This window comes from Callospermophilus lateralis, chromosome 5 (genome assembly GCF_048772815.1).
Source record: "Callospermophilus lateralis isolate mCalLat2 chromosome 5, mCalLat2.hap1, whole genome shotgun sequence".
Taxonomy (NCBI): domain Eukaryota; kingdom Metazoa; phylum Chordata; class Mammalia; order Rodentia; family Sciuridae; genus Callospermophilus; species Callospermophilus lateralis.
The window spans coordinates 9,064,838-9,082,019 of NC_135309.1; the positions used below are offsets into that span (position 1 = coordinate 9,064,838).

Sequence of the window (17,182 nt, forward strand, 5' to 3'; positions counted from 1 at the left end):
CAAGTGTTTGTGAGAAAGTGGGCCAATTATAACTCTGTACACTGCCAGTTGGAATGTAAAGTACTATTCTTATATTAGACAATGTGAAAGGTAGTATGATTTGAAAAATAATCTGGTAAATGATCAAAAAGTTAGACATAGAGTCACCAGAGGACCTCCTAATTCTATTCCTAATGATTTACTAAAAGTAATTGAAAACACATTTTTACACAAAAATTTATGCACGTTTTCAAAATAAGGGATAATGAGCCCAGTGCAAAGATGCACAAACCAATAGATTGTATCCATATGGTAGAATATTGTAGGGTAATATGTTGGTTGAAGTTTTGACACCTGCAACACGGAGGCCCTGAGGACCAGCTGAGTAGAACTGACCAGCCCTGGGACACTAATAACCCAGTTTATGGAGAGAGCTGGATTCAGATCCGCAGGTAGAAGTCTGTAGAAGGGTCAGCGTCTGTAGAAGGTGGTGTGGGTGGGGGATGACTGCTAGTAACGAAGGGTGGTGGGGTGATAAAGGTGTAAAACTATGTCGATTATGGCCACACTCGGGAAGATGCTAAAACACGTTGAATCTTACACTGTAAGTGGGCGACTTACGTGGCATGGGAGATCCATGCTGGGCCCCAGGAGGGACGGGTGAGGCTCCGACAGAGGGCGCCACACCGCAGCTGGCACGTGGAACTGCGTACTTAGTGCTGCTCTAAAATCCTTGTTCTCTCTTATTGAGACGACAGCTTAGGTCCCTGGGCCTCGCTAGCTACCCCTTCATCCACGCTGAGCAATGCCAGACACGATTCCTGCCAGGAAGACGTGCTTCTCAGCTCTCCTTGACTTCTGAGGCCCTGCTCACCCACACTGCCCTCGGCCCTGGGCGTCCACCGCCTGCGTTCTCGGCTCCTCACCTCCCACCTAGGCATTTCCACTTGCTTGTTCCGTTTTCCCCAGACCCAGGTCTAACTCCAGCCTGCACTCTGCTATTCAATCTTCTACACACTTTTTGGCACTGAACTGCTCTTAGGACCACATTTGAATCCTACACGTCTACATCCAGTGCATGTACGGTATTTGAATCAGATCATTCCTCTGACTTGGATTGTATTGTTCCTTTTTAAAAATGTGTACGTTATTGGTGAAAATGCTCTAAAATTTTCTATTGTTTTAAATTTACAATGAGTCCGTGCCTCAATTCTTTTAACATTACACATTTTGTGAGGGAATTCCTCTCCTCTATATTACATATATACATATATATATATATATATATATATATATATATATATATATATATACATATACATATATACATATATACACATATATACATATATATACATATATACATATATATATATATATATACATATATATATCATAAAATTTTTCACACATGATATAGATGATTTATGGGAAATATATGATCATAGCATTCATCTCAAGGTTTATCATTTATTTTAAAAAATATCAGAGGCTGAAGCTTCATTTACATAGAGACAAAATATTTTTCTAAACCATAATCATTAGTAGGTGACTTAAAGTTTGTTATAGTTTAACATTTTAAATACCTTAGCAAAGACTTAGGCTATTAATTGCAGTTTTGATTCATTATATCTATATGAAAACCATCATATTTCTTAAAGTAAATAATCTTTTAGTATACTCTATCTTTAATAAGCTTAGAAATTTTCCCAGCTAGTAATATTATTTGATTAGGTAATATAGTGTTTATTATTATATTTGCCTATTTATCATTATATTTACTTCCTTAAAGTCAAATATAAAAACATTGGTTTAACGTAAAATTGAATTAGATTTCTATAAAAAATTCAAACAATTATATGAGTAAGACAATTTGGTTGAAGAGTAGTGAAGAGTAGACTTTCTTCTCACTCCTGTTTTGGGGGATTGAACTCAGGGAGCTTAACCGCTGAATCATCACCCCAGTCTTTTTTTTTGAAACAGTTGCTGAGGCTGGCCTCAAGCTTGTGGTCCCCTGCCTCAGTCTCTGGAGTTGCTAAGATTATAGTCTAGTGCAATCATGCCCCACCTCTAAAGTAGTCTTGTTTTTAATAAGGTAGAAAAGTGTTATGAATTATTTCACTGAACTCAGATATTACTTTTTAACCTGTGTGCTTGAGCAGAGGAGAAGCATTTGTTTTAATGGTCTGCTAGACCTGAAAAAGGGAAAGAGAGTGAAAGTAATTCACAGCCATCCCTGTTTATAAACTATTGCATGCACTGTATTGAGTGCTGTTTTACAGTAAGTAGAGGAGCAATGTGCAAATTAGAGAAGCATAATCAACCTCCAAATTATATGTTAGTCCATTAAAAAGAAGTGTAAAGAATTCCTAGCTGACACAGTGCAGTCTACCGCAAGAAAATCACCACTATTGTAAGACACATGTGCCAGGACCAGTTTTTGGTGATGTCATCTCTGTGTCTGTGTGGATATGGGTCTGCAATGACTTGTGGCATATCCTGAAGGAGGAATGCTGAGCTCCTCTCATGATCTGCACCCTCTAGCTTTACCTGCAGGATCAAGTTCATTATATGCCAGGATCGCAGATTTTTTTTTTCAGGATGCTAAGATCCAACTTCGGTTTATTTAAGCCATATAAAGGGAGGTATTCTGATATTGGCCTGATTTAACCAGCTGGGAGGCTTTTTAGAGAGGATCGTGCCTCACCCTGAGAGGAACAAACAGTCCTGCTAGCTTCAGAGAGGAAAGCAAGAGTCCCTCTGCTGCAGAGGAAGGGGATCACTTCAACAACCACTGCAGTGTGAAAGATGACTCTGAGCCACATGCAAAAAAACTCACTGAGCAGAAGGCCCAGCTTAAAATAAAGAGAAGCTCATTACAGTGCTAGGTTTGTGGTTAGTGTTATGGAGAAGAAGAAAGCAACACAATAATAGGGGTTTTATAAGGCAGTTAGGGGTAGGGTAAAATCTCGACTGCCTTTCATCTTATATAATACCAAAACAACCACATATCTATCTATGTATAAATATGTATGTCATACATAAAATTTAAGAAAAAATATGAAGATTTTAGTAAACAATTTTCTATTAAATATTGATCACATCAGTTAAGCAATTGTTCAAAAAACAGAGCAAATCAATTGCAGTATATTCCACACCTAAGGTTTAGAACACCTAAGGATGTAAAATCCAAACTCAGAAATTCTTAAGAACATTTCAGTATCCTATGTATAAGATATCTGTAGAGGAAGAAAATAAATGAGACTTTCTCAGTCATCCAGTACCCCAAAGGACAGTGTTCACCCCAAACACAACATGCCAAACCTCCAAATAATGCCTGTTTTCTCCACCTAAGTTACCTTTATTTCAATATTTATATTAAAAGTTATCTATGAGTCAATAGATAAAAAACGATGAGTCATTTCAGCAAAATGGTAAGTCCAGGATATACTGGACTCTACATAAGCAATCCCATGTCCAGATTAAATGTACCACATGCTAAAAATCTGAGTGCTACAATCAATTTAGGGGCTGCTTCCACAGATGACCACCTCCATTTGCTAAGTACGGACAACACACAGATGTGCATTATCTTTCCTAACAATGTTTGCTGGTGATTTATGCTGTGGATAGTAGAACTACAAAGATGAGAAAACTTGATGCTGATGTGCATTAGCCTGCATATAAATATAAGCATATCAAGTGTGCTCAAAAACAAAGCAAAAACACCATTACCCAGCTCACTCTCCAGACTTTCCCTTCCCTAGCAGCTTCATGAATGCTCTGGACACCTCCCTGTTGCGCAGGCTGTAGATGAGGGGGTTCAGCATGGGGGTGAGAATGGTGTAGAAGGCCGACAACATCTTGTCCTGGGTGGGGGACCGGTCAGAAGTAGGCCGCATGTAGATGAACATGGCTGCTCCATAGTACATGCCCACCACCATGAGGTGGGAGGAGCAGGTGGCAAAAGCTTTGCGGCGACCCTCCCCAGACCCCATGTGGATGACGGCCAGAATCACATGAGCATAGGAAGCAATGATGATGCCTACAGGGAACAGAAGCATAATGATACAACAGATAAATATCATCTTTTCAAATGTCAAGGTGTCAGTGCATGCAAGGGTGAGCAGGGCAGGGACATCACAGAAAAAGTGGGGTATTTCCCGGGAACCACAATATAGGAAGGACAAGGCAACTGCAGCTTCAATTATACCATCAAGGGAGCCAAGAAGCCAGGAAGCAGCAGCCATGAGGCCACAGACTTTCTGGCTCATGAGAACTGGGTATCTTAATGGGTGGCAAATGGCCACATCGCGATCATAGGCCATTGCTGCCAACAGGAAGCACTCGGCTCCCATCAGGGACACGTAGAAGAATATCTGGGTCCTGCAGCCTGCCAGAGAGATGGAGTTCCTGCCAGAAAGATAGTTGAAGGCCATCTTGGGGACGGTGGTGCAGATGAGCATGAGGTCCATGAGGGAGAGCTGGCTGAGGAGGAAGTACATGGGGGTGTGCAGCTGGGCGTCCAGGTGGATGAGGAGCACCATGGTGGAGTTCCCCATGACGGCCACTGTGAAGATGCCCAGGACCAGAGCGAGGAGGAAGGTGTGGGTGGGGCTGTGATTGAAGATGCCCAGCAGGATGAAGACAGGGTTGAAGGTTTGGTTCTCCCAGGCCATGGTGAGCTGCTCACTGTGGAGAGGACAGCATGTAAGAAATGGGCAGGTTTGTGCTATGGAAATATGGAGGATTTTTCTCTTACACAAGCACACTACAAAATTATATATGTAATTTTGATTTGTACATCAGGGTGGTTAAGACTTGTTTGTAACTTGATGTGCTTTTAAATGCAAGATACCTACATTTTGCACATGCTGGGTTTCACAGTAAAAACCTGGAAGTCTTCTCAAAGTCACATAATCTGGTTACAGGGAGAACTCAGCTCAAAGGTGTAGTGTCAATGCCCTTTATAGTTACACTATGTAGGGATTCTGACTGTGCAAATACACAGGGAAGTGTTCCTCTGGTGAGCAAACTCCCTGGGGGGTCACAGGCACTCTGTTTCCCACCCTTAGGACATCCTGCAGTTTCTCCTAAGAACCACTAAGATAACTAACATGTGTGCAATGCCTAGCTGATGTGGCAATGCCCCGCATGAGGAGGCTCTGTACTAGTCTCATCAGCCTCTACCTTGACCTTAGGCACACAGTTCCTAGGAATAAAGGAACTCTCTTGTTAGACAACCACAATGTTTCACTGAACCTAAACCTGTCCACATAACAGTAACTTTATACGATGGAACTTCTTGAGAGACATTGGATATTGCAACTTAGTATGTCACTGAGGAATAAGCTGCATGATGTTGCTAAGTCTGTACCATGCCTAGTGATACCATGAACAATAAGTCCTAATGATGCCAATGACCTAAAGTACGATAGATATAAATAAAGCTGGCAGCTTGACCCCTCTGCCATTCTGCCACCTTTCCTGCCCCTGCATCTTGTCTCTGGGTCTCTCTTTATTTTCCAAACAACACTATGATCATGGGAGGAGTCCTGGATTTCCTGGGATCTGTGGCATTTCTGCTACATTTTCCATGTAACCTTCTTCATCACACTGTGGTGTTTATAAAATTTCATGTAGAGGGAAGCATGTCCTAACACACCGATAGAAGCTGTTAACCAGTGGATGTTTCTGATAAATGAGTTATCATGGAAGACGGTCCTCACCAGTGTTTTCTTCTCTTATTCCATCACTTCTCAGGTGTATCTGTGAGACATTAGAATAGGCCATTCTCCCTGGGACCCACCAGAGGGTCACAAACTTTCTCCCTGGGACCCACCAGAGGGACCCACAGAACACAAACTCTGACTAGAGGTTATTTTTGCTGTGTGACATTAAGTAATTGTCAATTTCCTTAAGCCTTATTTTTCACTCTGTAAATGGGCATATTAGAAGTTGGCATGAAGTTATGAAATGAAACCTTAAGCTGTTTAGAACGTTGCTTGTGTTATGGCTTCTGTAAGTATTTTTATAATAAGTACCACTGGAGGGAATAAAGCCCATCCCTACCTTATCTCTAACTATTTTAAAAAATATTTTTTGTTATAGAGAGACATAACACCTTTACTGATTTATTTATCTGGTGCTGAGGATTGAACCCAGGTCTCCCACATGCTAGGTGAGAGCTCTACCACTGAGTCACAACCCCAGCCCCTTTCTCTAACTAATGTAGTTTATGCAAACGTCAATCTCTTCAATATTTTTTGGAAAATCCTTTTACGAGTCCTTATTTGGCTGCAAAGAAGCATCTTTCTAATTCTGTGTTTTGACCTCCTTTTCATTTTCTTTTTGGTCCTCCTTCTTGGGAGATCAGGCATTTTATTTTTTCTTTAATGTTATCTGAACAAATTGTTATAATTGTGTTTTTAGTTGTTTGTCCTCCCGAGTGTCTGTGCACAGGTCCCCCACTATGTGAACACACTCCACTCCCTGAAGCCTTGATTCCTCATCAGTTCCACATGTCCTATCAACGCTTCTCACAGTTCCTATATTAACAATAAATTCAACCCTGATTGTGTGGGATAATACAAACCATGCTGCTTAGTTGTTTAAAATTTTTTACTTTCCCACCCCTCATAAGATTTTTGCTAATTATGTTTTCTTTATGCAATTTATTTATGCTATATTTATTTTCGATTGACATATAATACTTCTGCATGTTTACGTGGTGCAAGGGATGTTTCTGTATGTGGATACGTAGCATAATGTTCAAATCAGGATAAGCTCATCTAGTTTTTTAAACAATTTTTGACTCTTTGTTGGAGAACATTCAAAATGATTTCTTCTAGAATATTTGAAATGTGCTTATTATGATCTGCTTTCAACCACATGGACAGAATGGGGGAGATTAGGTTAAGTGAAATAATCTGAGCACAGAAAGACCAGCCCCACATGGCCTCACTCATGTGGACCTTGCAGAACCAGGAATAGAATGGTGTTTTCCAGAGGCTGAGGATGGGGTGGGAGAAGGAAGGATGAGAAAGGTTGGTCAAGGACTCCTAGATTATGACAAGATCAGAGGGGTGATCTCTGGAGTTCTATTGCTCAGCAGGGTGACTACAGATTATAGAATGTACTCTATGTTTCAAAAGGGCTAATTTTATGTTCTAAACCTTTTTCTATCATTCACCCTTGTGCAACCCTTTCACTATACACCCCTCAGGAAAATCTTGAATCAAGTTAAAAAAAAATGCTCCTGATTGCCCATGCTTGCTGATTGAAATATATTGCCCAGTAGATATGACCACTCCCGTGAGCCAGTTGCATCCCCTCTCTTTATCAATATGCATTTCCTTCTTCAAGCTCCCTTGTGCTGTCATCCTGCCTGGCCTTCTTTCTCTATGTTTTGAAATACACAGATGACTATAAAATTGTGGGAAAATGACACACATCAAGTCAGCTCTTGAATATCCTCTCCTTTTTCTATTTTCTGCAGCTATGTTTCAACTGCATGTGCTGCAGTTGAAGGGTACCCAGAGCATCAGAGAGACATCTTTCAGATTGGACACAAATCATGGGATTAGCTAGCCTATAACTGAAAGGTCAGGGATGCTAAGAAAGATGGGGGCTCCTCGGAGCAGGAGTTCCACGCGCCAGGCACTTCTTCATCTGCTTTTGTTTTCTGGCTTGTCTTTTTGCCCAAATAGGCCACAAACTTCTGCTGATTCTCATCTCACATTTGGCTAATGCATTGCTTCTATCTTTGCCAAATCTGAACCCACAGCTCTCAGCGATCTTGGCTGCCTGCCACGGGGGCTGGCATGAGCAGCGCTTCATGGTTGTTGGTTTTGAAAACATCATTCTCCTTTGAGCAGGGCCTGGGGACAGTCAGTCAACTACATTCTTTCCCTACAGTCCTGGACCCCTGAAAGCCACATCTCTTTCCACTTCCAGCCACACAGCTGGCTTTCTGTTCCCTTCTCTGTTCCAGGGCAAGCTCTGCACACACCGAGCTCGACAGGGCTCCCGTCTCTGTTCTGCATGCACATGAAGGCCAGGACCTCTATTTCAGGAAAACCTGGGCTTACGTTCTTTTCTACACCAACTCTTTTATCACCAGACAAATTAAATAGCATCTCTAGGATTTTGTTTCTGTCCTCTCCACCACTCACATGGTTGTCTTAAAGATAAGCTACCCCTTAAAATTCCTCATGCAATCACATCTGTCACAGCGTGCATTCTTCAGATGAATCTTGCCATTTCTACTCAGACCTTGTCACCCCTTCATTTTCCTTATGAGATTGTTGGTTTCTGATTGGTAAGTTATGTGCTTTTTATTTCTGAGACGTTCCTAATCCAACCGAGATTAATGTATAAGGCATGTTCCTAAGATCCCCATAAATATCAATTGAACTGGAGTATCTTGCAATTATTCTTAAGATATCATATTTTATATCACTGTAAACAAGGCATTACATTCTCTTAGCATCTTCACTAGTATTATTTCATTCAATCTGAAAACTGTTGGAAATATAAGAAATGCATTATTCTACGATTTCAGTGACTATAAAGGGGTAAGTTGTAGATCAACATGAAAAATCACCTCATTATTTGGAAGAATTTCAAATGACAGAATTTCAAATGACAGAATTTCTAATACACAATTGTTGAATAGCCTGTGATTCCACCCAGTGACTTGGACTCCACAATGGCCAAACCATCTAAATATTTTGGAATATACCTTCTTCCTGGGACTTACCTTCCACATGTGTTCAAGAAGACACCCCACTTCCAAGGCCACCAAAAGCATTTAAATTTCTAGAGTGAGCCTCTGCAGCACAGTTCTGTAAGTAATCTGTGGCTTGCTTCTGCAATCCTGCAGGGAATTCAGTCCCCTGTCTTCAATTATGGTACTCTGTGTTACAACCCACGTTTTCTCCTAGGGTTTCATAAAATTTAGTTCTGAAGTTGTAAAGGTGACTCAATATTTAACATAAAAAGAAAGTCATTTCACTTTATTAATGAATATTACAAATTCCCTATATTTTTTTTCTCTGGTTGACCCTGCTTTTTCAATATTTTAAGATTTTTAACTCCATAAACTCCATATGGTCAAGGGAAAGAGGGCAGTTCGATTTCTCATTCTTAATTAAAATGAAATTCTAAGAGTTTTCTTTTTTTCCTTATTTACCTGTAAATATAACTTTTAAAAAGTTGATTAGTTACTTTCAAATGGGCACATCAGGAGGTGTCATTCTGTGTTCACTCAGGCTGCCCTTCTACATTTGGGATCACAGCACTGTTGTGAATTTTTCTGTTTTTGAAAGATTGCCATCTGTGATGATGGAATCTACTACTAGCTGTCTCATAACCATCTTAGAATATTCTTATAAAATACATATAGAAAAAGACCAAAGGTTTATTTTTTATATTTATTTTTTTTCCTATTCTCTCACACCACTCCACACAACCTTGCTCACACCAGGTATGTGGACATATTTTTCACATACTGCTTCAAATACACATTTAAGTAGAAATTTGTTTTACTCTGTTTGTTGACCAAAAGTTCTCCACATCAGATATCACATTTTTTTTCCTTTTAAAAGGCAATTTCTCCTTTCTTATACAATATGTTTGAATATATCATAAGATAGAGGATTCAGGAAAAGAAAAAGTATAACTATCTGAAGTCCATTGTGAAGACTTTATCACAAACAGACTGTGAAATGTGGAATGATGTAGTTACTGCAACTGACTAAAAAATGCTCGAAAATGTATAAATGGTTATACATATCTCTTAAATTAAATTAAAGCTATGTTAAACAGGGGAATAATGACAAAGGTGTTTCTACATGCATGTGTAAAGTAATATTAGGGGACATAACAAAAAATTAAAATGATGAAAGGTGCCAATGTTTTCAAGGAATTTTACTATGTTAAACACCCTTTCACATCTAAAAAGGATTCTTCTTTGTTTGCCTGTTTTTAGTTTTTGCAGTACTGGGGATCTAAACCAGGGCTTCACAAATGCTAGGCAAGTGTTCTACCACTGAGCTACGCTACATCCTCGGTCCTCAAGAAATATTCAGTTTTCCTCCATTGTAAAAAAATTAATAAATAAAAATAAATATTCTTTGTGAACTATGGAAAAATTCCAGAGATTGGGTCACTTTTAACATCAGAAATTATTTTAGTTCTTGTGGCTGGGAGTCCAGGATCAAGGTACGCACAGATTTAACTCCAGTAAGGATTAGGTCTGTACTTTTAAAATGGTGCCACTACATTGCATCTATCAGAGAAGAGAAGAAACAGAAAGACAACCACGTCTCCTTTCTCCTTGACCCTTTATAAAGGGGCTGATTTCACTCTTCTGAGCTCCACTGTCCTGACTTAATCAACACCAGAGGCCACATTTGTTAATGTGTAGCGTTGGGGATCAAGTTTCAACATGACCTTCCAATGGGATAACATCATTCATTTAAACCATTGCAAGTACTAATCAAAATATATGCAAGTAAAATCTAACCAGATAGCAAATAAATAAAAATTTCCTGTGAGAGTCCCCTTGGGAATCCACAATTAAATACTCCAGTTCTATTTGCATGTTACCACTCCAATACTTGATGGCTCTAATAAATATGATGATATTTTTAACCTTTCATGTTTTCTGAGAGCTTTAGCACAGGGCTCTTCATGTGGTGGTATAGTGGCTTATCTTTGAGCAGAGGGTTCTGAAGCTTTGGGGACCACATGAGGATCTTTGTCTCGCCCCACCTCCCACAGTCTATGCATGTGGCTAATTGGTTCTAGTTCACCTCAAGGAAGCCTCAACCAAGCAGGCCCTTTTTATAGCATGCTGAAATATCCTCAATTTACTTAATGACACACGTCATGGGTTTGTATTGTCTGAGAATGCTTTTTAAATGTTCTTTTTAGTTATACATGACAGTAGAAGATATTTTGACATGTCCTACATACATGGAGTGTGACTTCCCAGTCTTGTGGTGGTACGTGATATGGAGTGACACTATATTCACATCAGAATGTAGAAAGTAATGTCTGACTCATTCTACTGTCTTTCCTCTCCCTTCCCTTCATTCCCCTTTTTCACCATCTGGTGAACTTGAGAATGCTGTTTTGTTTGTTCAGTTTCTCTAAAGCTTTTTGTTTATCTCCACTGATTTCATGTTACATTTCTGTTGGAAATACATTTTTAAAATTTAGGAAATAAAAAATCAAAAGAAAAGAAATGTAGAGGTTAAGTCATGTTAAGTCATGTTTTTACCATAAGGGTAGCTAAGCAACTGTTTTAAGTGATTTTGAAATATAGTAATTATTACATATCTTTAATAAGACATAGCTAAGAAAAAATGGAATATTTTTTAAATTAAAATTTTTATGACAAATATTCATAAGTATTATAAACATTTATGATATATTTTATTTATGATAGAATATAAATACTATAAATATTTATAATGTAATATTAATTACTCAGAACATGTTAAGTAATATGCAAACATACACAGAGAAGCTCATATTGGTTTATATTCTCTGTTTCAAATGAAGAAAAAAGTATATTTTTATGGTCAATAATGTTTAATGAGTTTAGTTAGCAGAATATTAATTTTAATCAAATACAAAATCCTGACATTAAACTTTAGAGAAGGAACATTTTTGTTTAAATAAGGTCAACTAGATTTTTAGAAAATGTGTTAAGTATATCATTCCAGTAGACGTTTAAACTGTTACTTGGAATGTATTCTATTATATTTTAGTGTTTTTTTTTTAGTTATACCTGACAGTAGAATCCATTTTGATAAATTATACAAGCATGGAATGTATGTCACTCTTATTAGCACCCCCTGCTCCCTTCCTCTAGAGATCTCTCTGCTTTTGACTCAGGGTTATTCTGTGGATGTACACATGACGAGGTTCACTGTGGGGTATTCATATGTGTGCATAGCAGGTCAGGTCAGATTCATGCCCCTGCCCTTCCTTTCCCTGTCTGCCTCCCTTCCCTTCATTCCCCATTTGTCTACTCCACGGAACTTCTATTCATATCTCTTTGACCATTTGTATTTCTTCCTTGAAAAGTATCTGTTTAGTTCTTTACCCATTTATTAATTTTTGTTTTTACTGTTAAGTTTTTTGAGTTCTTTGTATATTCTAGAAACTAATGCCCTGGGTTGCAGATGGCAAAGATTTTTTTCCCATTCTGTAGACTCTCTTCAGACTAGATTGTTTTCGTTGCTGTGAAGAAGTACTAAAGGAGAGGGGCAGGAGAGGTACTGGGGTGCTAATTAGACTGACATACAATATTTATAATGCAGTATTAATTACTTTTAGTTTGATGACATTCCATTTATTCATTCTTAATTTTACTTCTTGTGCTTTAGGAATTTTGCTAAGATCCATCAGATAAAAATAGGCATAAAAATTATGCCTCTGAAATTTTGCCTTTTGCAGAATATTATACATTTGGAATCAAATGGAATGCAGCTTGCTTTTCACAATTGATTAATTTCACTTAACTAATAGGCGGTTGAGTTTCCATAATGTCTTTACATGGATTGATGGCAAATTTCTCTTTAGTGCTAAATAATGTTTCACTTATGAGTGCTCCACCTTTCATTTATGCCTCTGCCCACAGAAGAACATCCTCTTGGCTTTCCAGTTTGGTAATTGTGAACAAAACCATTATAAAGACCCATGTGAATCTTTTCATGGGGACATACATTTTCAGCTCACTTGGGAAAATGTCATGGAATGTCCTTACTGTGCATGTGGCTAATTGGTTCTAGTTCACATCAAGGAAGCCTCAACCAAGCAGGCCGTTTTTATAGCATGTTGAAATATCCTCAATTTATTTCATGACACATCATGGGTTTGTGTTGTCTGAGAATGCTTTTTAAATGCGAGTGTTTGATAAGAGTATGTCTTGTTTATTAAGAAAACACATAATTTTCTTCCAAAGTGGCTGTTCCATTTTGCATTCAATCAGAAACGAGAGTTCCTGCTTTTCCATGAATTTCACTGCATTTAGTGTAGACATTTTTAAAAGACTGAAGCTCTGATATTTAATTAGTTGGTAGAGACATCTCACTGTTGTTTTAATTAGTAATCTAATTTCATATGATGCTGAGCATCTTTCACATGCTTATTTGCCATCTGTATGTCTTCTTTGGTGAGGTCTCTTATGTTGTGTTCATTTTTAAATAGGCTATTCATTTTCTCACTGTTTAAATTTTAATCATTGTTTATATTTTGTATATAACAGTAATTCTGGATAGGCATTTTATTAATATAATATCCTGGTCTAAGATTTACATTATCATTCTTTTTTATAATCATATATATATATGTGTATATTCTAGAAATTAATGATATATATGTTTGTATATATCAATGGATTTCTTGTGATATATGTATACATGGACATGTATAATTTCATTCCCTAATACTTCCTTTGCCCTTTCCTTCTCCTTGCTCTCAATTCTCTTCCTTTACTATGTTAGTCTCCTGAAGATAATATCTTTTTTAAATTGTTTTATGTTTCTTCCTTTGTCAAAAAAAATCAATTGAGTACATTTGCCTGGCCCTAAGTCACTTGACTATATATGTTTTATTGAATCTTTGCGTATTTTTCACAAATAGTGCATTATGTTGGCTCTTATATATCCTCTGCCATTTGCATACTTTAATAAGAGCATACACAAGTAACCTTCAGAGATCTTGATTGCAATTCTATATATAGATTTTTGATCTATTTGGGAAAAAACGATACCTTGACAATATTGAATCTTTCTATCCATGAACATGGACTTGCCTTCTGTTTGTTTATTCTTTTATGTCTTCCATCAAAGTTTTTTTAATTATTATAAATATTGTAAATATTTTTAGGCTTATGATGGATTCAAAAATAATCTTTCTTAATTGTAACCTCCTTTGATGATGTGTTCATATTTTTTTTAAGTGGGGAATGCTTTCTACATTTCAATTTCTAACCTCAGGTTATCCCTAAAATTCATTCTTATATTTTTGAGTACATGCTTTTAACATCTTCTTTTGATCCCCTAGGGCTTCCAACACAACTGGCCTGAAATTGAACAGTTAACTTCTTTCCTTGTTCTTTGTAATCACAGTAACCTCTATCCCTTTCTTTTTTTTTTTTTTTGATCCTTTTCCTGCCCTTCCTTTTCCTTCTACTATTTATTTTCTTATTCATATTTTAATAACCCCTTTACCATTATGAGACATGACAGAATTTGACTGTCTTTATTTTGTTATTATTTTTGTTTGTTTGTTTAATGGTACTGAGGGATCAAACCCAGGGCTTTGCAATTGCTAGGCAAGTGCCCACCTCAAAATTTTAATTCTCCCGAGTGCCAGGGATCCCAGGTGTGTGTCAGCACACCTGGATTTTGGCTGTCTTTTCTGTACATAAAATATACCATCTCTTTATAGCCTCTCTCTTGGAAATCATCTCTAGATTCTGTGTACCACCTACCTCCTTGCATTGTTGCCTTGCTCACATCCTCCAATCATTACAAGATAATTTAACATGTTATTTCAGGGTATTTGACCATGTAATCCACCTTGCAATGCATACCTCCTCAGGTGAGTATTCATTTGGCAGCATGAATGAACATGTAAGCACATAAATGGGAGCAGTGTGCTTTGAATGTGCAGCAGTAAGTTGAAAAGACAATATGATCCTGAACTTTTCATGAACTGCAATCCCAGCCAACATTTAGATTTCAACGTTGTAAGACCCTGAGCTGAAGTTCTAGTTGATATTGGCACTGACCAATGTAACCTGTGATAAGAAGCATAGCTGTTCTTTAGAGTGACCAGGTTGTGGTGACTTTTATACAATAAAAGAAAACAAAATTGGTGGGGATGTTCCAACAGAGTTTTAAGAGAGAAGTTTTAATTCATGTTAAAGTACAATGATTTTCCCTAAAAAATGCAAACATTTCCAGAACTGCATAAATTTTATTAAAAAGCATGAAAATACATATATAGTTTTGTTACACATATATTTTACACTCAATTGTGGATTTCAGAAAATCTAGACTTCTCTAAAAAACTGACCACATTTCCATGCAACTACTGTGTTTGCCTCAAATAAGAAACAGAATATCTAAGGAGAATAAGTCTACAATTTGAAGAATTATATTTACATTTCAGTCTCCCAAATATATACGCGATGTCTGTAGTAGAAGGAAATAAGTGGAAACATATCTAACACAGTCTAAAGGAACACAGTGTCCATTACAAGATAATCTCAGTATACCCAGTCAACTTTAAGATAACTTTCTTCTCTCCATTTGGTTAAATTTAATTAGTTTTTATAAGAATGCTATAAATAATTTGATTACTTTTTTACAAATTGATCAGCCTAAGGTATAAGTTGGATACAAATATAAAAATACTATTTCTTAAATGCTATTTGTTAAAAGACATAGTAGGTTTAATCAATGCAAACAATGGGTATTATGATGGATAAATATTTCTCACATGTTGTCATTATGAAAATAAACCATGTAGTTCTGTACTTCCTCTTATTGCAAATATTCACTTATAATTGTACAAATCATTTTACCACAATAAGAAGAAAAGAAAAATATTTGAACAAATAAGTATGTACAATGTCCTTCATTTTCAAATCTTATATGGTTGAGTATAAAGTTTTCACTGCAAAAAATTTTGCTACCAAGTTGTAGTGGTTAAATCCATAAATTTAAATATTAAGCAAAAAATGTGTGGACATGAGAGCCAGCTCACTCTCCAGACTTTCCCTTCCCTAGCACCTTCATGAATGCTCTGGACACCTCCCTGTTGCGCAGGCTGTAGATGAGGGGGTTCAGCATGGGCGTGAGGATGGTGTAGAAGGCTGACACCATCTTGTCCTGGGTGGGGGACCGGTCAGAAGTGGGCCGCATGTAGATGAACATGGCTGCTCCATAGTACATGCCCACCACCATGAGGTGGGAGGAGCAGGTGGCAAAAGCTTTGCGGCGACCCTCCCCAGACCCCATGTGGATGACGGCCAGAATCACATGAGCATAGGAAGCAATGATGATGGCTACAGGGAACAGAAGCATAATGATGCAGCAGATCAACATCACCCTTTCAAATGTCAAGGTGTCAGTGCATGCGAGGGTGAGCAGGGCAGGGACATCACAGAAAAAGTGGGGTATTTCCCGGGAACCACAGTATGGGAAGGACAAGGCTACCACAATGACAATTATACCATCAAGGGAGCCAAGAAGCCAGGAAGCAGCAGCCATGAGGCCACAGACTTTCTGGCTCATGAGAACTGGGTATCTTAATGGGTGGCAAATGGCCACATAGCGATCATAGGCCATTGCTGCCAACAGAAAGCACTCGGCTCCCATCAGGGACACATAGAAGAATATCTGGGTCCCGCAGCCTCCCAGCGAGATGGAGTTCCTGCCAGACAGGTAGTTGAAGGCCATCTTGGGGACAGTGGTGCAGATGAGCATGAGGTCCATGAGGGAGAGCTGGCTGAGGAGGAAGTACATAGGGGTGTGCAGCTGGGCGTCCAGGTGGATGAGGAGCACCATGGTGGAGTTCCCCATGACAGCCACTGTGAAGATGCCCAGGACCAGAGCGAAGAGGAAGGTGTGGATGGGGCTGTGGTTGAAGATGCCCAGCAGGATGAAGACAGGGCTGGAGGTCTGGTTCTCCCAGGTCATGGTGAGCTGCTCACTGTGGAGAGGACAGCTTGTAAGGAACATCCAGGATGTGTCATAGAATATAAAGGCTTTTGCTACAAAGTTGCAACTTTGTAGCAAAAGCCTACAAAGTTGCTTCTGAATGACAAAATTATTAATTGAAAAAAAATTTTTTTAAAAAATTTGTAGCCTATGGATGATGAGCCTCACTTTTAGGGTGAAGTGAATTTTAAATGCAAACCAGCAGCCTGGTAGGTTTTGTATTAAGAACACAGGAGGGCTGGATCCAACATGGCGGCCGGCGAGGAAGCTGCACTTTCAATATCTCCACATTAACGGGATCAGAAACACCACTTAAAACAGCTACATTCTACCTACTGAGGATCTTCTAGCAAAATTCCGTTGAAAGGAGACCTGCCGAGAATTAGTAAGTTTATTAGACGTGACAGTTTGCCCCAGACAAGTGAAACTTGACTGGCAGCGCGGGCTCAGAGTCC

General features: G+C 38.4%; 2 protein-coding genes across 2 annotated transcripts; both read right to left on the minus strand.

Annotated features, from left to right (window-relative positions):
* Window positions 1–3,719: 3,719 nt before the first annotated feature.
* Window positions 3,720–4,658, minus strand: LOC143398937 (olfactory receptor 2M3-like). The gene has a single exon (XM_076855642.1). It carries the CDS (start codon window positions 4,656–4,658, stop codon window positions 3,720–3,722), a length of 939 nt encoding a protein of 312 aa, XP_076711757.1.
* An 11,109-nt stretch (window positions 4,659–15,767) lies between these two features.
* On the minus strand, window positions 15,768–16,706 carry LOC143398938 (olfactory receptor 2M3-like). The gene has a single exon (XM_076855643.1). It carries the CDS (start codon window positions 16,704–16,706, stop codon window positions 15,768–15,770), a length of 939 nt encoding a protein of 312 aa, XP_076711758.1.
* Between the last annotated feature and the right edge of the window lie 476 nt (window positions 16,707–17,182).

What these genes read in the sequence shown, in the direction of transcription:
- LOC143398938 (XM_076855643.1), bottom strand. Translation starts at nt 16,706, where the DNA reads ATGACCTGGGAGAACCAGACCTCCAGCCCTGTCTTCATCCTGCTGGGC.
- LOC143398937 (XM_076855642.1), bottom strand. Translation starts at nt 4,658, where the DNA reads ATGGCCTGGGAGAACCAAACCTTCAACCCTGTCTTCATCCTGCTGGGC.